The sequence below is a fragment of the Rhodamnia argentea genome, chromosome 6, assembly GCF_020921035.1.
Source record: "Rhodamnia argentea isolate NSW1041297 chromosome 6, ASM2092103v1, whole genome shotgun sequence".
NCBI lineage: Eukaryota > Viridiplantae > Streptophyta > Magnoliopsida > Myrtales > Myrtaceae > Rhodamnia > Rhodamnia argentea.
In genome coordinates, this window is record NC_063155.1 from 20,597,209 (window position 1) to 20,619,164 (window position 21,956).

The 21,956-nt window shown below is 40.6% G+C and overlaps 3 protein-coding genes across 5 annotated transcripts; 2 read left to right on the forward strand and 1 right to left on the reverse strand.

The window, feature by feature from the left end:
• Positions 1-3,209: 3,209 nt before the first annotated feature.
• LOC115734513 (pectin acetylesterase 10-like) lies at positions 3,210-8,023 on the forward strand. Of its 3 annotated transcripts, none has more exons than XM_030665343.2 (13): positions 3,210-3,289; positions 3,784-3,995; positions 4,425-4,507; positions 5,103-5,232; positions 5,352-5,425; positions 5,849-5,935; positions 6,052-6,176; positions 6,273-6,333; positions 6,712-6,765; positions 6,858-6,935; positions 7,148-7,253; positions 7,418-7,563; positions 7,717-8,023. In XM_030665343.2, exons 1-13 carry the CDS (start codon positions 3,225-3,227, stop codon positions 7,822-7,824), a joined length of 1,329 nt encoding a protein of 442 aa, XP_030521203.1. In that variant the 5' UTR covers positions 3,210-3,224; the 3' UTR covers positions 7,825-8,023. The 3 variants fall into 3 exon arrangements, with proteins under 3 accessions (XP_030521203.1, XP_030521204.1, XP_030521202.1); XM_030665344.2 differs by lacking the exon at positions 3,210-3,289 and adding an exon at positions 3,306-3,424; XM_030665342.2 differs by lacking the exon at positions 3,210-3,289 and adding an exon at positions 3,470-3,668.
• A 2,668-nt stretch (positions 8,024-10,691) lies between these two features.
• On the forward strand, positions 10,692-15,634 carry LOC115734195 (conserved oligomeric Golgi complex subunit 4). The gene is made up of 2 exons (XM_030664818.2): positions 10,692-12,407; positions 15,005-15,634. Exons 1-2 carry the CDS (start codon positions 10,812-10,814, stop codon positions 15,632-15,634), a joined length of 2,226 nt encoding a protein of 741 aa, XP_030520678.1. The 5' UTR covers positions 10,692-10,811.
• A 3,828-nt stretch (positions 15,635-19,462) lies between these two features.
• LOC115734196 (transcription factor MYB61-like) lies at positions 19,463-21,118 on the reverse strand. The gene is made up of 3 exons (XM_030664819.2): positions 20,866-21,118; positions 20,625-20,754; positions 19,463-20,524 (listed from the first exon to the last, which is right to left on the reverse strand). Exons 1-3 carry the CDS (start codon positions 20,996-20,998, stop codon positions 19,576-19,578), a joined length of 1,212 nt encoding a protein of 403 aa, XP_030520679.1. The 5' UTR covers positions 20,999-21,118; the 3' UTR covers positions 19,463-19,575.
• Positions 21,119-21,956: the final 838 nt, after the last annotated feature.

Below are 21,956 nucleotides of genomic sequence, written 5' to 3' on the forward strand. Positions count from 1 at the left end.
CCAGGGTGTTTTGCAATTTATTTTTTATTTGGAGTGCTTTGGGGAGATGCATTGCATTTTCAAGGTACTCTAAAATCTCCCTCCCTAATGCAGTGGAAGTCTTACTCAACTTTGGGCTTTCCTATTTCTAGGAATGGTAATGCATTTTCTTCTTCCAATTTGTTCTATCTAAACTTCCAAATTTTCGGTTTTACCCTCGCCATTTCCACCTTTTGCAACGTTGCCGACGAGCTTCGCCCGAGGTCACACAACTCCTACAAGGGCCGTTGACCCTAGGCGATGGTTGCCGGTGCCAGATCCGGCTTGTTAGCGTCCGTCTGTCACAAGTAGATTTTATCTTTATTTGTTTTTCATTTAAAATATACAGCTAAAGTCCTTTGCAAGGCCAATTCTTTCTAAGTAGGATCGGTTTGTTAGAAAGAAGATTGTTTCATGAAAATTGTTTTCCGGCTTCCGAGCGTTTGGATGACAAAAAACTAATCTATCTATCGAGAACATACTAAAAAACAATTAAGGTTAGATCAAGGAAAAACAACTTTCTTTTATGATAAGAAGCAGAATAATTTCTCCAAACCACCAAACAAATGAAAACTAAAAATTTTCTTAATACTAATTTTAATGGAAGATATTTCCTTTATTACGGATTTTCCAGTGAAACGAACTCGCCATTAAATCAACGTTGATTCCCAATACACTTTTCAATTGCACTTCACGAAATACTATTTGCGCTCCAAAGACCTATTAACATACATGTTTTTACATTCCCCCGAAAATCGAACCAAACGCGATTTCGACTTTCAAGCACATATTTTCATCCTCATGGCGTCCCCAATCCAAGCGCAAATGCCTGTCTTTGAGCTTATCGGGAAGGTAAATTGGTCGAGATGCACGTAAAACGTAACCAAGTTTCGCAATGAAACACGAGAATTAAAATTAGCCCAAAAAAAGAAGAAAAAAAAAATCAAAAACACCATCTTTTCAGAGAGAATAAAATTCATTTCCGCGATGGGCCAATAAATCCCTTTTCTTATGAAAAGTTTCAAAAAGTTCAAACCATGATGAGTTCCCATTTTTGTAAATGGGTGTGGGGGGGCCTAAATTTTCCACATCGTGTGGTCGTTAATTCCGACATGCACAGCAGCTGTAAGGCACGAGGAGCGAAAATTAAGGAACCTGATATTTGTCTGCGCGTGACAGTATTACATCTCTATAGAAATAGAAAAATCAACTTGAGAAGAATTTAATTTCTATGGTGAAAGTGTTGCCATGCGCGCCCTTAGCTTTCGAAAATAACGAACACAACGTTGGTTATTGCTCTCGAGCCACCATCGGGTCTTTCTCTTTGAAGTAGACCTAGTAAAGGAGCACCGCTGAGACAACGTTCGTAGACCTCACGGGCTGGCTTTTCCGGACATTGATGGCAGTCGTGGTCCTCTATCTTTCTCTAGCAAGTGCACGCACCATGAGATGTGAGGATCACAACCGCCATGGGCTAATCACAGTCCTCGTGCAACCGTCACGAAACGGTAATGTGTATTAAAACATCAAACAAAGTGCATAACAAGCTGGCTTTGATACCGTGTCAGAATGTCCGATTTAAAAGCTCGAGACTACGTGTATATCAAAAGTATATTAAGTCGTGGACAAAAGACGCGAGATGCTTTGACCATTTGATCACATCCGTTCATGACATATCAATAGCAACATTTCTCATCTCCTTCCAAAGCTTTTACAGATATCGGTGACGGCGACGTCTTCTGAGCGATCCATGTCCCATCAAATTGGAGCCGCCCGAGCAGATGGAGCGAGAGTGACGCTCAACTCTCTCCCTTAAAAAAGCGTTTCCCCCTAATCTGTCGGTGCCCCTTGTATGTTCCTCTCCCTCGAGTTTATGCCGTAACTTTATTTTCGCATTTTGGCGGGAAGTTATAATTCTTTTTTCATGTTTGTAACACTTTTCTCTTTTATAAATGATAATTCATCATGAAAATTAACTTCTCACCCAAAGAGTTGGCGCCTTTGGATACGACCGACGATTTTCGGCACAACTCTTGTCCACAAACCCGGTTAAACGCATTTGGAATGAGTTTAATCTTAACTGCGACACAAATGATGCACATGTGATTGGCTCGTTCATCACATATCAATCATATTTAATTCGACGGCTAATGTATGCATCATCTATACCGACACATTTAAAAGAACGATTTTCTGCTTCATTAAAAAAAAGGGGGATTATTTTCACCATGCAGCAAGAGAGTAAAAAAAAAATTGTTGTTAGTTTTCGGGTAATTTGGTAGTGACTCACCCACATCTTATGAAATATCAATTTTTTGGCGGTTTGCAAATTATTAATTGTCGTCTTTTATTAATTTTTGTTTGCCTTACTCAGTAGGGTCTTAAATTTACATAGTCTCCTACAAATTTACCAATCTTTATTTCAGCAACTTACCAAGTTTTTTCCTCCTAAATTACCGGTTAGTTGTGGGCTACCCACTATCATTTGCATCACTTATCAACTTCTGTTTATCTTTCTTACGAACGTTTTGAATTTATCAAACTTGTATGAATTTATAACTTTTATCAATATGACTTACCGGTTTTTCTCTCATTAGGTTGTCCATTAGTTTCAGTTTGCCAATTCTTATTTAAATTTTGTTGCCCACTTTTAGTTCATTTATTTAGTTTACCAATTTTTTGTATCAAGTTACCAATTTTTAATTGCCTTACTTGCAAAACCGTCAAAATTTATCAAATATTTTTACAAAAATAACAAACCTTGCTAAATGTCAAGCTAAATAAAGTCTAGATATTTATTTTTAAACTTCGAAAACATAATGGGTTCTTTTAATAATTCGCGATCATTTCATTAAAATAGGATTGACTCGCTTTTTCACGGCAACGGTATATTAATTAGCAAAAATAGACACATAAGGAAATGTGGTTTTAATCGAGAAATAAGGTTCTGAACATATGACTGGACTTTAATTCTTATATGACTAAATAATATCATTCTATACAAATACACTACTTCCACACATCTTTTTTTTTTTTTTTTCCCTCTTTCTGTCCATCTTGGAGCTTCTTCAACCATGTAAATAGCACTGTGCAAGAAACGTGACATCTCATCCGATCCCAACCCACCCCCGCCCCCGCCCCCCCCCCCACCCTCACCATCATTTTCAACAATTATTACAGTCCAAAGATCCCGTGCTCGCATAATAATGCCTCGTAGACTCCAGTTATGTCCTAGCCATGTAAGGGGCAAGCGCGAGATCACAGCCACGAGGTTGCACGATATCAGCTCCCTTCTCTCTCTCTCTCTCTTTTTCTCTCGCTTGTTGTTTTCTTGCTCGCTACAGTCTTGTCTGTCAGCTCTTTTTCTTTGGTATTCTGTCCCAGAAAATGTCAATGTAAGAAATGGGTGTGCTTCTTGATCGCCTCCCTCAATTTGTTTGCACTTCACAGTCATTTTTGAGCTGATGTTTCCCCTTTTCAATGTCGGTTTGGCTGCATTCGATGACAAAGTCGTCTTTATCAAAGAGGAACCTCTGGTTCAAAACAAGAGACCGCCATTTTTTTGGCCACTGTATCTCGCTCGCTACTGTCACTGTTACAACACGACATTGCTCTTTCTCTCTGTCTCTGTCTCTGTCTCCAGCTCAAAAGCAAGTGAAAATATGATTAAAAAAAAATGGCCTCTGCTCTTAAATAAGCAGTTGGACATTTCCTTATATAAAGCAACACGGCTTCACTCTCTCATGTCCGTGTGCTTTGTTGCAGAGTGAGAATCGTAGGGTTCCGACAAAGAAAGATGAAGCCTTTTGGCTCTGTGATGTTCATGGCATTGATGTTCATGAACTGGGCAAATGGGTACGAGGACTTGAACATGACAGGGCTGCTCTATAACTACAGTGACGCCAAATATGGCATCAGTGGGAGGCCATTGATGGTGGGTCTTACACTTATTTATGGTGCTGCTGCCAAAGGTGCAGGTAGAGAGAGTACTGGATTCGATTTTATTTATTTACTTTTGTTTGAATTTTTGAATTCAAATACCTGTTGTTGCTTATTCTTTTCAGATTGTTCAAAAACTTCTAAAATTTGCAGGTAGAGCAAAAACCCTTTTCCCATCTCAAATGTTCCCTTTGCTAAATTTTGGTTTGTATCTCTGTTTGAGTGCTTCAACCTTGGGAAGTATGTTTGCTAGTTTCTTGCTTTTCTTGTTTAGATGGGAACAATGCATGGGTTTGGAATTGCTGATGCTTTGGTTGCCTGTGAAAGTAACTAGCTTCGGAATAGTTCATGATTAGATTGAATGGACGTGCTGCATTGGTGGCGAATAGTTGAATGTGGATGAATTTAGATGACACATGCACATTTGAATGGTTTGATTTACATGAATTTGAACATGGATTATGCAGTCTGCCTTGATGGGAGTTTACCAGGTTATCACCTCCACCGAGGATACGGATCGGGTGCTAATAGTTGGCTCATTCAGTTGGAGGTATGTCATTAATCCTCCACAGAGCAGTAATGGGTTAGCTCTTTCTTTTCCCCCTCAGAATCACTATTGCGGTTTATCGGTTCAGCGACTTGTTGATGCAGATCGATATTGTCCTTCTGTGTTGATTCGGGCGGCTAAGTTTTGTTTCTTCATTTTATTGGTCTGCATGTTATTACCTACCTAAATTTGTTCTGCTTTACCAGTTGGTCTTATCGTTGAAGGCAAGGTTGGCGGTGTTTTGACATCATTGAGTGTGGTTTGCGGGTCGAATTATGAAACTTGAGATGGAAATTTATTAGTTGGCGTGGCAGATATTATGGCGCTTCTTCTGCACTTGATTTGAAGTGTTTTATACGGTGTTAGGCTTAATAATCCGGAGAATTGCCTGAGCCTGTGATATATTTTCGCACACAAGTGTATGAACATCAGTTCACAAACAAGGGCATTGATGTGAACTTTCACAATTTAGAGCCTCTGTGATGCCAGTTTCAATTCTTGCTTGAACTTAGGCATTCTCTTTAGGCCCTTATTTGAGAAAACGAATGCACTTCGGGTCCTTATTTGGAATTTTCCCTCTCTTTTATGTGGATGACAGGGAGGAGGATGGTGCGACACAATCAGAGACTGCGTCTACCGTAAGAAGACCCGCCGTGGTTCGTCAACATACATGGAGCGGCAGATTCCATTTACTGGGATATTGAGTGACAAAGCTGCTGAAAATCCTGGTTATTTCTGAATCTCATATTTAGTTTGTCCACTTCCAACTCTTTTTTCTGTATGTCTCTCTTTTCTTAGCAAAAGAGTTACTTATGAGCAATTCTCGATTCAAATATAACCCTTGCAGATTTTTTCAATTGGAACAGAGTCAAAATCCGTTACTGCGACGGAGCATCTTTTAGTGGGGACAGTCAAAATCAGGTCAGTACAAATGTATGAGCATGAAAATCTTCAGATTTAGCTACAGCACAGAGAACTCGACGAATTGCCCATGATATGGCTTTCGACTACAGACTTTGAGAATGTCCTTTTATCCTTTTTATGAACATAAATTTTGAAGAACAAAAGAACAGAATTTACATTTATGGGCACTGCTGCTGATTCGTATTCTCCTATTGAATGGTTTTTTCTGCATGTGCACGCAAACAATGTTACTGCTTGTTCCTTCGTGTCCTTATTTGCCTAAAGTTTCACAGGCTTAACTTTTCTGCTGCATAAACTCTTATTGAACTTTCCTCCTTTGAGTAGAGGAATCAAATTCGTTTTCTCATACATAATGTTTTTTAGGATTTCTTAAACATGATGGCTTAATAAGAAGTATTTTCGATGTATTTGCGGTCTCAGGCAGCCCAATTATATTTTCGAGGACAACGCATTTGGTCAGCTGCAATGGAAGAGTTAATGTCGGAGGGAATGCACTATGCTAATCAGGTTCTCATGAAGGGTCTCGCTAAATCACCTTTCCTTCTTTCTTGCACATCTTATGAAGCCTTTTCTTTCTGCTATTCTGTTCTTTTTCCAATTTTTTTACCTTTTTGGCACTCCAGGCTCTTCTTTCCGGGTGTAGTGCGGGTGGCGTGGCTTCTATACTGCACTGTGATGAGTTCCGGAATCTTTTCTCCAGTAACACAAGAGTCAAGTGCCTGAGTGACGGTGGAATGTTCCTCGACGCGTAAGTACAGTCTCCCGACTTTTTTTTTTGTCTCTAGTCTTGATAGATTTTCACTTTGCTACCGAATGCTTGTACTGATTGCGTTGCAAATTCCAGGATGGATGTGTCGGGGCGGCGCACTTTAAGAAGAATGTTCAGAGGAGTGGTCAACCTACAGGTGCCCTTTTTGTGTTTCGGTTATCATTGCATCATACTGCTTTCCACTTTAAAGAGTGTCCTAACCATCATCATGTCTCAAGAAGAAAGCAGCTCTTTTTGCTGGTAAAATAGACTTATGCTCATGGACCGCAAACTTAGAAAGCCAGAGAGATGATTATCTGTGCTAAAGAAATCGAAACTGAGATTGCGGAAAAAAGAGGGGGTGATTGTTTCCTCTTCCTGGAATTCTGGAACACGTCAAACTGTCAGATGGCTGTGATCTGTACTCATACACAGTCCTGTGTTTTCTTTCATGATGCATCTTTAAGTTAATTGGACAGTACTCAGTGTCGGTGACATCATAATGAGGAAACATTGGCTTCCTGTGTTTTTACAGGGAGTCCAAAAGAACCTACCATGGAGCTGTACCGACCGTCTGAATCCCACCTTGGTCATTTTCCGTCCCTAGTTTTACCGTACACGTTGGTTCGGCGATTCCTATTCGTGATCCAGTCGTTCTTAAATGTTTCCCTCTTTTTTCAGTGTTTCTTTCCACAGCATCTGATTGGCACTGTCAGGACCCCGCTGTTTCTCGTAAACGCAGCTTATGATACCTGGCAGGTACGTCCCAATTCAAAACAAGTTGTCCAATTCAGCCATACCTTTCTATCTGTGCTTGTTCTCTCTTGCTTAATCCGTGGTCCGACATGCATCTTCTCACAGATGATTTGAGGACCAATTCATCAGGTTGCTATAGCTTTCTGCCTCCGATTGGACATGAAGTCCGAATAACCAACTTTGGTTTCTTGAATGATGTTCGTTGGTTTAATCAGGTCTTGGCCAGTCTAGCTCCTCCATCGGCAGATCCTCGCGGCTACTGGAGCCAATGCAGAAAGAACCATGCCTATTGTACCGCCCCTCAGATCAATTTTCTGCAAGGTCTGCCCTCATACCGTTATCTCCGTCCTTGCATTTTTGTGTCTTCCCCCCTTCATATGATGTCGGAAAAATGAATGCTTTCTAGTATGCATCATTTCAGCCGGCTTCAATTGCTTGAAGTACAATAACGAGAGCTCTGTTGCGTGATTTATCCGACAAAGCAGATTTTCGGTATCAAATGCTGAGAGCCCTTACCAGCTTCTCGAGGTCCAGCAAAAACGGGCTCTTCGTAAATTCTTGCTTCTCTCATTGCCAGACCGAGAGGCAGGACACGTGGTTCGCCCCGAAGTCGCCCCACATTGGAAACAAGGTACTTCGACTCGTGATACGATTGCTCTTTGCTCAATTGCAGCATGTCCGCCTAACAAAATCACACGATCTGCTCACCAGCATCCCATTCTCGCCTCTTAGTTTCTAGATTATTAACCGTATTGTTCACGCATCGGGCGTTTCGTGGAAGCAGGGCATCGCAGAGTCGGTCGGGAACTGGTATTTCAATCGAGGCGGCGTCAAGGCTATCGACTGTCCATACCCTTGCGACAATACCTGCCATAATCTGGTGTTCCGCTGATCATCGAATCGCTAGCTGTCGGCGCTTCGACATGTCGTAACTCTCGATTTGACATCACTTCGAAACAACTGTACATCGCGAAAGAGAATAAGAGAGCTTGCTAAGAGGCAGGTTCAGTGATCAGCAAGCTGATGCATTGATTTGAACACTTCTTGTGATGAACACTAAGATTGTACTTTCAAATGACCTCTCCGGATTACTTATGAGCCCACTTTGAGTAATTCATGCTATAAGAATTTATTTATAATGAGTAATTTTTTTTATAACAAATTTTGAAAAACCAAAAAGAAAAAATAAAGCCAAAACACGTCATTCCTCTTCGTTTGCCCGAGATTCAAAATCGTCCATCTGTTTTTTTTTTTTTTTCAAAAAGGATGATTACACCAATGATAATGTAATTTTTATTTTTGTGATAATTACAAAATTTGTTACAAAAGAGACAATTACACAATATTTAATTTGTTTAATATGATCCTTGAGGTTTTAGTACATGTTCAATATTATCTCCGAACTTTTAATTTGTTCAATTTGATGCCTCAACTTTTGATACATTATCAGAATAGTCCTTGTACTATGTCAAAATGTTTGATGTTGTCCTTGAAGTGGAATAATTACATTGCGCATTTTCATGTAGTCCAAAGATTAGATTGACCATGTACCAAAAATTGAAGGACCAAATACAACAAATTAAAAGCTCATGAATCATATTGAACAAATTAAAAAGGTGTTACGACATTGCATATCAAATCAAAGTTAGGGATCTTTTGTGTCTGTTTTGCTGGAATTTCTCCGGAGCACACTATCTTTCACTGAAATTTGTTCTTCAGCATTAAGTGATAAAGGTCCTGTGGAGATCTTAGACAGCAAAGATCTAGATAATCAGAAAATTAACACGTGAAATTTGCAAAGATTTCGATAGAAGTATACGAATATGGTCTCTGCCTGAGTTTAACTCAATGGAAAGGCTTAATAAGTACGACTCAAAGGATATCGGTACATGGGAACTTGAAAGAAATTACACAAACGTAAATCAAACCCAAGTTTGACTCGAGAGGACACCTTGGTAAGCACAATTCATCTCAAAAGATAACGAATCAAAAGTACCCAAAACTATTTCGAAGTTTAACTTAACGACAATGCCTAAATACGCATTGATAATATGCTAGAGTTTGACTCGATAGTGTAAAATCTAAGATAAAGATAAACGTCGGAATTTGATTCGACGACGAGAATTTGAAAGCTACGGTTAATGAAAGTAAAATGCAGTGTGATAAGAAAAGATAGGATAAATTTTGTTGATTTATTTAGGAGCCTTCTTCTATGGATGCTTGGTGGTATTTATAATGATAAGAAAGGTAATTGCCCTTCGACGGTTATAGCTTTTGGTGTGTTGAATGATAGCTATCACGTTTATTGTTTCCCCCGAGCTCTCTTGACCAGTTCCTCAAATAGTTATTGGATTTGGGCATAGCACTGTTGATAACTTCAGACCTTTGCAGCAATTTTAACCCTTTTCTCGGACTTGTTGTGCCCATGTTCTCCATCTACGTATCTTTCGAAACGAATTTTCAATAACTGTCGACAGCGTCTAGGTTCTTGTATTGACTCAGCTCCTTCCTTTTCGTCCATGTACTCACGTCTTGCGCGCTTTAAGGATTCCCAATTCGTATTTTCAGAAAACTATCTATCGATCGATAACCGCTCTTCCGCTAAATAATTCAAGAGCAAATATTCATCTTTTCTAGCGCTCTTTGGAAAGTATTTGGATCTTAAGTAGGATTTCCTTTTGGAATCGATGCTTGAAGTTTGCATATTCTGCTACTCTGGACACGTGGCATTGTTCTTCATCGGTCTTGGTGATTTGTTTAATGTTTCTCTACTAATCGATATTTGTAAAGATCCTCACATGTTTTGCATATGACTTCCATGTTTCTCGCCACTGTCGAGGCGCTTGCTCCTCACATGTTTAGTGCGTGTGCCGATTTCCGACGTGCGTAGCACATTTATCGATGGATAGATTGTTTTGAGTGCCGACAGTATCATTTTCTCTTATAAAAACGATCTACCTACTTTTGAAAAGCTAAATATGGCCGCCGACATGCTAAGTTTGCAGTCAGAAAAGTTAAGGTGGCGATTTGTGAACACATGCATAGTTTTTTTCTAGATATATTTATTGCTGAAGCGGTTACACAAAATTAAACAATACAAAAGTATTACCTTGTTATAAAGTTGAAGCAAAAATTTAAGAAAAAAGTAAAAAAAGAAAATTAACGGAAGTGAGTACCACAATAATTCTCTCCACTCAATTGTGACCACTGCGGTCATGATCTCCCGTTCACGGTGGCCACCACGATAGAGAAACGGCAAAACGAGATCTAGATCTCAGGACGGATCCCATCTCCGAGGTGGCTACTGCGACAATAGCAACGGCCGATCTCAATGGCAGATCATTCAAAATTATTTATTTTTTCGTGGACAAGTGTGTAAAAGAGGAGATTTAGAAAAAGAAATGCAAAAATTATAATAGAAAGTGCGAGCAAAATCGATTAAACTCAGAATCGCTTTTTCAGTTAAAAGAAAGAGTCCAATTCAATGAGTTTAAGGCGTTTAAGTGACAAGTCCGTGGCAGTAAGTAGTAACTAGTAAAATCGGTCATTAGAATTTAGCACAGTGCCCAAAAAAAAAAAGCAGTGGTAATTTTTCGGAAAAACAAAGGGTTCATCTCTTAATAAAATAAAACATAGGGACTATTTCCGAATTTCGGAGAAATGTAAATTAGCCCGTGCTCCTTTTCACATCCTCCATCTTTCTCCTACTTGGGTAAAAGGCCACATTCTTACCCTAATTGCAGTTCCAGTCCCTCTGAAGTCCCAACTTCAAACTTGAAACCCCCGAGCTTCCGCGGAGATCCAACTCCATCTCCTCCGTCTTCCCAATTCTCTCTCTCTCTCTCTCTCTCTCTCGCCGACGAGACGAAGACGACAACAATGGCGTCGCCTCTCTCCCTCGCCCCGCTCGAGGAGCCTCCGGAGGACGCGCTCTCCTCGTCCTCCATCCACTTCGGCACCCCCGAGGCCCTCGCCCACGTCCGGACCCTCACCGACGTCGGGGCCATGACCCGCCTCCTCCACGAGTGCATCGCCTACCAGCGGGCCCTCGACCTCGACCTCGACTCCCTCCTCTCCCGCCGCGCCGACCTCGACCGCCACCTCCTCCACCTCCAGAAGTCCTCCCAAGTCCTCGACATCGTCAGGTCCGACTCCGACCACATGCTCTCCAACGTCCGCTCCACCTCCCTCCTCGCCGACCAGGTCAGCGGCAAGGTCCGCGAGCTCGATCTCGCCCAGTCCCGCGTCAACTCCACGCTCCTCCACCTTGACGCCATCGTGGAGAGGAACGAGTGCATCGAGGGGGCGAGGAAGGCGCTGGACCACGAGGACTACGAGTCCGCCGCCAAGTGCGTCGAGAGGTTCCTCCAGATCGATGCCAAGTATGGGCGGGATCCGCGCGGGTGGGACCAGATGATGGCCTCCAAGAAGCAGCTCGAGGGGATCGTGAGGAAGCGGCTGGCTGCCGCGGTGGATCAGCGGGATCACGCCACGGTTCTACGCTTCATTCGGCTCTATTGCCCGCTGGGGTTGGAGGACGAAGGGCTTCAGGCGTACGTTGGCTATTTGAAGAAGGTGATTGGGATGCGATCAAGGATCGAGTTCGAGCAATTGGTGGAATTGACGCACGATCAGCACAACAATCAGGTTAACTTTGTCGGGTGTTTGACCAATTTGTTTAAGGATATTGTATTGGCAATCGAGGAGAACAATGAGGTTTTGAAGAGTCTTTGCGGAGAGGATGGTATTGTGTACGCTATCTGCGAGCTCCAAGAGGAGTGTGATTCGCGGGGTTTGCTGGTTTTGAAGAAGTATATGGAATATAGGAAATTGGGGAAGATATCTTCTGAGATCAATGCACAAAACATGAACTTGCTTGCTGTTGGAGCTCCGCAAGGGCCGGATCCCAGAGAGATTGAGTTGTATTTGGAGGAGATATTGTCCCTTATGCAATTGGGCGAGGATTACACTGAATTCATGCTTTCGAAGATCAAGGGGTTGACTTCAGTTGATCCCGACTTGCTGCCACGGGCAACAAAGGCATTTAGGAGTGGGAGCTTTAGTAAAGTCGTTCAAGAAATCACCGGGTATTATGTCATTCTAGAGGGCTTCTTCATGGTAGAGAATGTGAGGAAGGCTATCAGCATAGATGAGCATGTTCCTGATAGCCTTACCTCTTCTATGGTCGACGATGTGTTCTATGTTCTTCAGAGCTGCTTGAGAAGAGCCATTTCAACTTCGAATATCAGCTCTGTTGTGGCAGTTTTGAGCGGGGCCTCTAGTTTGTTGAGCAATGAGTACCATGAAGCTTTGCAATTGAGGATGAGAGAGCCCAACCTTGGTGCTAAGCTTTTCCTGGGTGGTGTTGGCGTGCAGAAAACTGGTACCGAAATAGCAACGGCCTTGAATAATATGGATGTAAGCGGCGAATACGTTGTCAAGCTTAAGCATGAGGTTGAAGAGCAATGTGCACAGGTAATTTGCAGATGTAATATGTGTCCACTTACTGTTTAGTAATGATATTTTCTAATGAAAATTGAGCAATAGAATAAGTTCAGTCTTTAAGTGATAATAAAAGAGTGACATCTGGATAGACCAGAATGTTTATCACATGTAGAAAGAGAGACATTGAAACAAATAAAACTTTTGGCCCGTAGTTGTATAAGGTACTGATGTGTTCTGGATGTCGACTCGCTTCTTTGTTTAATTACATTAATATGATGCTTTTTTCTAATATGGCGATGTCTCTCTAGTTGCTTGGGGGGCTGCGAAGCTTGGCATATTTCCCTCCGATTTTAATGTTCGAGGGAGCTGTTAATATTTTATGTCGGTTCTCTAATTCCTCTGTTCTGTTTCATGTAGTATGGTGCATTGCTTTCAATTAGGATTAAACCATTAAAGACTTCGTTAAGATCTAAAAGAATCTTTCGTGAAATGGTTTGATGTTGAGTTCAGATATAGCCTTTACAAGATTTTGTAACCATGGAATATGGTGGAAGCTGTCATAGTTCCTCTTCTTGAGGTTTCAGATGAGATGGAGCAGCTTTAAAACGTATATTATGTTTGTATCAGGGACACATCCTTTGGTCTTAGAGAAGAGATATATCTTCTTTTATAATTCATGGAATTTGCATGTTGCGGATGTGAGATAACTAAGTAAATGTGGGTACAACTTACCTGGGCATGTTATAATTGATCAAATAGATGCAGAAATAGACTATGCATGTAGTAGTTTCTTTAGTTAGTCAAATGGTGTATTTAGATGTCTACTGCTACCACTTCCTATCATTTTAAGAGGCTTGTATGATGATTGATAAAACTTGAATTCCTGATTCGGCCCTGACCTGAAGAGAAATGTTGATGATTGCACATATCATATTCATGGGGCTTTTGCGAGAAGTTTAGATGTTGCTATTTCTGCGAGTTAGGGTTGGAGGAAAGCATGAAGTTCAGTGCACAACTGCTGTCATTATGTCAGTGTTTGCTTGAGGGAGTTTTTTGTGGAGAACTAGATAATGATATACGCGGTTTCTGCAACTAGTTCGGGGAAGCTGTTTCAGTTGGTGGGGTCACAGACCAGGTGTTAGACTGGTCTGGTTAGAGTAGTGGTCCTAGTGGAGTATGGAGGCAGCTTTGCCGAAGAACCGGATTGAGCTGGTTTTACCTGAGGTTCAACTGTTGAAGCAGACAGTTTGTAGAGTCTTTAGACCTGCATCGACCTGGTTTGGTTGGACTGATTGGTGAAAGTTATTTGTATGAGCTGCTATATGGAATTGAACCTGTTGCCAAGGCTTGCAGAAGTCTTGAGGTTTGAGCTGCTGAAGAGACCAGGCCAGTAGGAAGCAGCTTGGAGTTAAAGCTAGTGAGCAAGTGGCATAGACTTGTTTTATAAACATGGCCAAATATTGTGGGGGTGATGCTTCTCATACCGGAAGGGGCGGCGAAACTTATATTAATGTGTTTGCTGAGATTATATATCACAGTAACAAATGCTTTATAAAATCACCAGTTGACCTGGTGGTTCCAATCTGCCCTACCGTTTGAGCTTCCATCGGTCACTTGATAGGGTCTTTCATTCATCCACTTTTAAGAACACTGGTGATATGTTGAGCAGTAGTTTGGTGGCTTAGTTTTTCAGGAATTTTGAAAGTGTTGTGTATGTCTTACCTATAAGATTTGTTTAGATCATTACTAGGACTGCCGTGTCTTTATATTTGTGGCATTCATGCATTGTACTATAATTTTTTATCCTATCAAGGCCTTAATGTGTGGACCAAATGGAGAGTTTCATGAATATACAACTTTGAAAATCTGTCTATGTGCGCCATTTCAGTGGTAAACAACACTATTCACTGGTTTGAAGGCCTTCTTATTCTTCTCCTTCTTTTGGTGTTCTTCTTAAACGGGTGACATAGGTCTGTCAGTACGTCGCAGTAGCAATGGCGATATTCAAACTTTTGTTTTCTTTTCCTTCTGCTGTGCCGATCTTCTCTATCATTGTTGTGAATTAGCTCTTTTCTCCCCTTTTTATGTACTGGTGGCTCGAAGTTGCTGACTGAACCTCTTCCTTCGGATGTCCAATTTTAGCACTCTATTGGTAATATTTGTTTTGTTTAAGGTCCTTGCGGCTTTATGTCAAACGAATTGACTGTTGCTATTGCTGATTTCTTGGAATTCTGATGAGTTGGTGGTTGTCGCACCAAGCTGTTGTAGCTAGCTTGAACAGTATGGTGAGCTGTGACAATGCATGTAAATAGTTATCCAAGATTTGGTTTTCTTATTTGATGGACTGAGCAGCACTATTGAACTTTTAAGCTTTATTGTTTAGGTAACTATGCTAAACTTGAAAATTTGCAGTCTGACATTTTGAATTGGTCGAACTCTCAATTGGATCCCTGAAAACATTAACTTGCTTGCCCAGTTTAAAGACTTTTGATTGCTATTTTGAATCACCATGACATGTGTAGCATCATATTATATTTTTTCTTTGCATTTTGCATGGCTTCACGATTCTTGAGGTTGACTGGTATCTCGGTTTAATGGTTCTTGAAATATAAATTATCTTGTGACAGGTATTTCCTGCTCCTGCTGATAGAGAAAGAGTGAAATCTTGTTTATCTGAGCTTGGTGAGATGAGCACCACTTTCAAGCAAGCTCTGAATGGTGGGATGGAGCAACTGGTAGCTACTGTGACACCGCGGATCCGTCCAGTGCTAGATAGTGTGGCGACTATCAGTTACGAGTTGTCGGAGGCTGAATATGCCGACAATGAGATAAATGATCCCTGGGTGCAGAGGTTGCTCCATGCCGTAGAGACCAACGTGGCATGGCTCCAGCCATTGATGACTGCCAACAACTATGACTCATTCGTGCATTTGGTTATTGACTTCATTGTGAAGAGACTTGAAGTGATCATGATGCAGAAGAGATTCAGTCAGCTTGGAGGTCTTCAGCTCGACAGAGATGCAAGGGCACTTGTAAGTCATTTCTCTAGCATGACCCAAAGAACCGTCAGGGATAAGTTTGCGCGTCTGACTCAGATGGCTACGATCCTTAATCTGGAGAAGGTTTCAGAGATTCTAGATTTCTGGGGTGAGAATTCGGGACCAATGACTTGGAGGTTAACTCCAGCTGAGGTGAGGCGAGTATTGGGGTTGAGGGTGGACTTCAAACCGGAGGCAATAGCTGCTCTGAAGTTGTAATTGTCAGGTAATATTCGAAATGCTTATGGCGACCGACTTGTTACAGCAAACACTACATGAATTTAATTGAAAATAGATGCAGTGCATCTTCGTCTTTGTATGAAGTTGGATTCTCATGAGATTAGACGCCGATGAGGACCAATACATAGAAGTCCATCTGGTTGGTGGAGTTGTGGTCTCGGGGTGACTATGAAATGGTGCATCATGCGTGCTTTGTTACAGATACTATTTGACATATGATAAGTGTGTGTGGGAAAAGAGAAATAGGGGTCCGGGTCTAATAGCTCCTACTGCATCATCCCGAGAAACCAAGTCTCGGGACAACTAGTTATTAGAAACCGGCAATGCTTTGTTGAGCAATTCAGGGCTTGTTTGGTAACAATTCTATTCCTAGAAGCAATTTCTAAGCAGAAACGATTTTTTCTAATTATGTTATCGGGAACAGAAAAGTAGATTTTTTTTGCTTTTTGTTTCTATTTCAAGTCTGTTTCCTGACCACCGATCCATTCCCAGGAACATGAAAACTAACTGACGATGACGTTACAAAACAAAATTTTGATCTTTTTCTGTTCTCAGAAATAAAAGAACAATAATTAGAGAAATAGGGGCGTTACCAAACAAACCCTTAGCGACCGGTGCTTCCCAGTTACGCATGCGGAGTTGTAGTCATAGTGTGACTATGAAATGATGTATCATGTGTATCATTTGACATATGATAAAGAGCGAGGGAGAAAGGTAACAGGAATCGTGGTCTAATATCTCCTCCTGCGAGCACCGTAATAGGTTATGAACTTATGATAGACATCTAATGTGATAGCCTCTATTGTAACCAAATATATCATAAAGTGTTCTCTTGTCTCCCAATTACAGTCAATGTTTATTTGAATTGCCCGGTTGCAACTGGTAGACGAAAAGAAAAGAACTATTGTGATCAGGAGAAGTAAACACCTCGTATGTCGAATGAAACAACCACAGGTTGACGAATGTGATCCTTAAGTTTATTGTTGAGTGACATACCCGTTGGCTCAGATCTGGGATATACCGATCTAAATTGTGCACATGTAGTGCCCCGCAAAGCCCGCTGCCAATAAGAAGCTGTAAATGTTAGTCGCGGTTCAGGTCTGTATGGTATCCAAACATGTGTTAGTTCGAGGTGCCATAAGGTTTATCTACCGGCAAGATACTACGTACAGAAACTTGAGACGAGATTCGTAGCTAACACTCAATATAGATCGAGAGGTTAACCACTCCACTGGATCCTTTATGGTCCGATTAGAACTAATCTATACTAGAGTTCTTTGACTAATTAAGCGCCGAACCAGATGGACCCGACCGATCTGGCAAAGTGGCATTGGACAAGCTTCTTTATTGTCCTGTGAATTGAGTGCGGCAGCCAAGGAGATTTAAAGACAAATTGTCTAGTCGTACTACATTTTTTTTTGGTATGGAAGTCAACCTTCCCGCACGTCCTGTCCACAACGATTCCCTCTCGTCATTTTCAAAATTTCATGTTGGCCACTGGAAAATTTTCTATGAAGTAAAACATGTTAAAGATTCATGGCCCAATAATGCAGTTCACTATATATATATATAGAGGGTACACGTGTCGCCCTCTCCAGAGCTCTTCCTCCATTCAGTTTTCTCTTTTGGCTATTCTTCTTCTTTCTCAATTTTTCTTTACCCTCCTTTTTCCATTTGCTCTTCTTTTGTTCCCTCTCTTTTTCAAACTATTGGTATTTAACTATTCACTCTATTTATCAAATATTTATCAAGGTCATAATCTCACATAAGTTGTAACATGATAAAAAAGTTGGACTTGCGTTATATAGGGAAATAATATATATAAAAGCCGTAATCGTATTGTAATTAAGTCGTAAATTTTTTGATAATTTATTAATGTAGTTATTCCGATCGATTTTGCTCGGAAATCACTAACGTGGACATCGGATGTTCTCGTGGCACAATCAACGTTCATGCAACTCAATTTAGTCATAAACCTTTTGACAATTTGTCAATGCAATCCTTTCGAGTAAATTGTCAAAGGTTTATAACCAAATTGACCATATTGTAAGGTTTAGGATTGAAATTACATCCGTACAAATAGATTTAAGATTTTTTTGGTAGTTTTTCCATGATTTAGAAGTGTTGAAATTTATCTAAGTCCTAAGAAAAATTATTCATATGTTTTTTGTAGGTTCAATTTATTCAACAAACCAAAAAAGCATGTGTGATTAAAGATTTGCTATCATTCGCTAAATTGGTTGTAGACTTGTAGTGATGTAGATGTTCCCTTGTTCAATCATCGATAGCCTTTCCATTATCGGATCAGAGAAGGGGAGTCAGTTTGATGTGTGAAAATCGGAAAAGCTCATCGATCATAAAAGTTAACCTCCAATTATTGCAACATTATATTGTTTTTATAATAGTACGAGAATGAGTTCACTTAAGAACAAGCTCTCTAACCGGTTCAAGTTACTTATGTCACCCAAAAGAAGAAATTACCACATGTACAGTAAAATCTTGGAAGTGTCACGTTTTGGCACAAAGAATAAACCAAGCAATTCCTGCTATAGAAAGAGCCAGTAAGGACAAAATAGAGCCGCCCCTTACTTTTGGTTGGATCTTTCTTGGTCGATTCTTCTTGCTCTTGATGTCCCCCCAATTTTCACCCCCATGAAGATAATGTTACCACGCATGGGAAGCTGAAAGGATATGGAATGTATGGCTGTCAATAGATGAAATGTCACCATACAAGTAACAGAAAAAAGAACAAGAAAAAAAAAAAATAACTAAGATGTTCCTTTTGTTCGTAGGCATTTGAGTTTGAATTAGAGTTAATATCACGAAAAATCCTAAACTAATATATCCGTAACAAATTTATCTGAAATTATTTTTTTGACCACCAAAATCCCAAATTGATATGCTTGTGAAAAATTTTCTTCAAATTATTTTTTTGACTATCAAAAACCCTAAATTGGTACAACTGCGACAAATTTATCCATAACTAATTTTTTTATTACAAAAAATTCTAAACCTGGTACACATATGATAAATTTACCTTCTATTAGTTTCTGTTAAATTGAGTTAATACTACAAAAAATTCCAAATTGATATACATGTAGCAAAAAGAGGGTAACGTGTACACCCCATAATTGTCACGTGTCATCGAGTGATAAAATTTAACAAAAACTAACGGAGTGTAAATTTGTCATAGTTGTATCGATTTAGAATAAATTTGTCATAGATATATTAGTTTGGGGTTCTTGATGGTAAAAAAAATAATTTGAGGTAAATTTATCACGGGTGTACCGGTTTGGATTTTTTGTGGTATTAATTCTTTGAACTATCTATCGGGACTACTTTAGTAGGTACGGTGTATAAAGACTGAGAAAATGTATATACATTGCTCAGAAAACTCGATTTTCACGACACTATGATATCTTATTTGTGAAAAACGAAGAAAAAAGTACTTCACAGAGGAGGGAAAAAAAAAATTCACGCAATGTTTAGAACATATAAAGAGGGATTATTAGATGGGCAAAAATAGAAAGGACCTACGTCGGCATTTCTAGTTATAAATCAAACAATTAAGGTAGGAATCATGACGGCAACACATGTTGGTAGAAGTTGCACACGAAAAGTGTTAGTGAGGTGAGAAACTATTATTGCCACAATATATTGTGCAAAATATTAATAACCTCCATGATTGCATGAAAATGAAACATGAAGATGAACATGGCCCGCATTTTTGCACGAATAATGATTCAATTTCGACTTAATCACGTCGGATCCAAGGTCGTGTTCGAATCGTACTATCGTATCGTATTAGAGATTGCTGCTCCTGAGGAATAGTCAGCCAAAGAAGCCTCTTATTTCACATTTGTCCCACCCAAAATTAAAAATCTGTCAACTACATTGGCTACACAAGTTAATTACAAAGCCTAGTAATTCCCAAAAGCTGCAGCTAATCTCCTGATACCCTTGCAGTAAATATCTGAACCCTGTGAGGGCAGCTCTTGCTGCTGCTGGTTATTCCCTTCAACACAGGACAGTTCTGAGATGAATCTTGCCTCTGACACAACCCCATTTGGTGGAGTCTGCTTATCTTGACCTTGAACTGGGTTAGCAATCAGGAATGGCATGTTCAGATAGTCTGACCATTTCAAGTCCTCTGGTTCGTTGCCACTGAAATTGGGTTGGTGGGTTTGTTCTTCTTCTTCTTCTTTCTCAGCATGCGAGTCCCAAGAGAAAACGTTGCTATGCAGTTCATTGTTCCCGATCTTCCCATTGGAGAAGAGGCTGAAATGGGGCTTCAACCTCTCTTGGGGTTGTGCAGTTAATGAGCTAAAGCTGTGGGGTTTTGGTAAAATGGCAGGTCCTGAAGTGGAGTGGAAGGCGGCCTTCGAATCAGAAAGCATGAGGTTGTGGTTCAGATATGAATCAAATGAATATTCAGCTCCTGAACCATAGTTCAGTTGCTGGAAAGGGAAAATACGGGTCGGTTCGACCGGGCTCTTCTCGCTGAGGTCCGAGAACAATTTTTTGGCGGGCGCGGTAGACATACCGGCCTCCGGATGGTGAATTTTCAAGCTTAAAGAACCAGTGAGTGAACATGGCTCTGCATTTTGTGAAATTGGCTTTCTGTCCTCTGATTTGTGAGTGTCGACTTCGAGATTGTGCACAGAACTAAACCCTTCTGAGGTTCTGTCGCCAAAATTGCCGGCTTCCAGCTTTGTCTCGCCTTCTCTTCCGTTCTTAACCTCCGAAAGCTGCTTGTGAGTGTTGGGGTCAATGCCTTTGTGAATGAGCTTCTTCTTGATGCTGGAGTTCCACAGGTTCTTTATCTCATTGTCTGTTCTTCCTGGTAACTGTGATGCAATTTGAGACCACCTGAGAAAAAAATTAAAAGTTGAATATTTTTCAAGACCTCCTCCTGGAATTACAGGGTTTAAGAACCCATTGAACGAAAGATTTCTCCCCTTCTAAATACCTGTTTCCCAGAACAGCATGAAGCTCAATTATCAAGTCCTCCTCTTGTTGTGAGAATGTACCTCTCTTCAAATCAGGCCTCAAATAATTGATCCACCTCAATCTACAACTCTTCCCACACCTCTGCAATCCTGAAGGTGCAAATGGGTTCTCATCAAATTGAAGGAATAAAGAAATCAAACCTAAAAAAAAAGGCAAAAAAGCAAAAAAACAGAAAAAAAGAAGAAACCTTGGCTAATTACCGGCTAGTTTAGGCACAGAGCTCCAGCAACCATGCCCATACATGGTGATATGTCTAACAAGCTTCTCATCTTCCTCTGGAGACCACAACCCTTTCCTTAGCTTCTGCTTGTAACAGCAAGAGTGCCTCCCCATGTGAGGCAAATTGGTGACTGCAAAAGATAAAAAGAAGACAATAGCAACAGATTCCTTAAAGGGACTTGTCAGGAGCAATCAGACCCTGTTTTGTTTGGGAACTGCTACGTTCTTTTTTTTTTCTTTTTTCTTTTTGGGGGAAGGGGGATGGTTGCTGAATTGGAAAGGAAGGAAACGTTAAAAAGGGAAAAAAGTAACAGCAACAGTGATGGTGGTGTTCAATCATACACGAGAGAAGTGAGAGGTCATGGTCACGAGGGTGATAGGCTTGCACAAAGGGCATTCCCAGTTTAAATAGTGTTCTCTCTCTCTCTCTCTCTCTCTTAATGGGTGCACAGTGAATCACACTTCCAAATGATAAATGGAAGGAAGTGATTTTGGTGGTAACTATCTGGGTTCTCACTTTCATGCCCCTTCCAACAAGCCAGGAGAGGTAAACAGCAACGCATCCCCCGTTTGGCGGACGAATATCGAAGCCGCACGCCATGTTGCTGACACAGTGTCACCGTCCAATCACGATGCACCGACATGGCAATAAAAGTCCTTCCCTATGGCGCTTCGCCTTCTCCGAGTTCTCGTTGGGATTTTCATTTGAAAACGAAGTTACACCTACTAAATTCACGTTCTTGGACTCCTTATCTAATGAGATTGTTTATCAAGTTAGTAGTACTAAGCAGGGGAGAAGGAGAGGAGGCTTATGGAATCAGCAAGGAATATTTGGACTTCAATTTAGGCTGCTCCAATGATTGGAAATGTCCACCAACTGCTGAGCTCAAAAGATTCCAGAGAGTTGCATTCAATAGAGAGATAATTGTTAATCAAGTTGATGATGAGAGAGGATTGAGTAAAATATCAATTTCTAATTTGGATTCTTGTGGGAAAGTTTGATGCTCTTGGAACCTCAGCTGCTCCTTTTTCTGCTCTCAGCCTTCTCATCTTTGCTGTGGCCAGCTATACA

Coding starts and splice junctions, on each gene's coding strand:
- LOC115734513 (XM_030665342.2), top strand. CDS start 3,499: ATGTCGGTTTGGCTGCATTCGATGACAAAGTCGTCTTTATCAAAGAGG. Junction 5,426..5,848: donor GTGGGGACAGTCAAAATCAG/GTCAGTACAAAT, acceptor TTGCGGTCTCAG/GCAGCCCAATTATATTTTCG. Junction 5,936..6,051: donor GAATGCACTATGCTAATCAG/GTTCTCATGAAG, acceptor TTGGCACTCCAG/GCTCTTCTTTCCGGGTGTAG.
- LOC115734195 (XM_030664818.2), top strand. CDS start 10,812: ATGGCGTCGCCTCTCTCCCTCGCCCCGCTCGAGGAGCCTCCGGAGGAC. Junction 12,408..15,004: donor TTGAAGAGCAATGTGCACAG/GTAATTTGCAGA, acceptor ATCTTGTGACAG/GTATTTCCTGCTCCTGCTGA.
- LOC115734196 (XM_030664819.2), bottom strand. CDS start 20,998: ATGGGGAGGCACTCTTGCTGTTACAAGCAGAAGCTAAGGAAAGGGTTG. Junction 20,755..20,865: donor CTCTGTGCCTAAACTAGCCG/GTAATTAGCCAA, acceptor TTGCACCTTCAG/GATTGCAGAGGTGTGGGAAG. Junction 20,525..20,624: donor CATGCTGTTCTGGGAAACAG/GTATTTAGAAGG, acceptor TTTTTTTCTCAG/GTGGTCTCAAATTGCATCAC.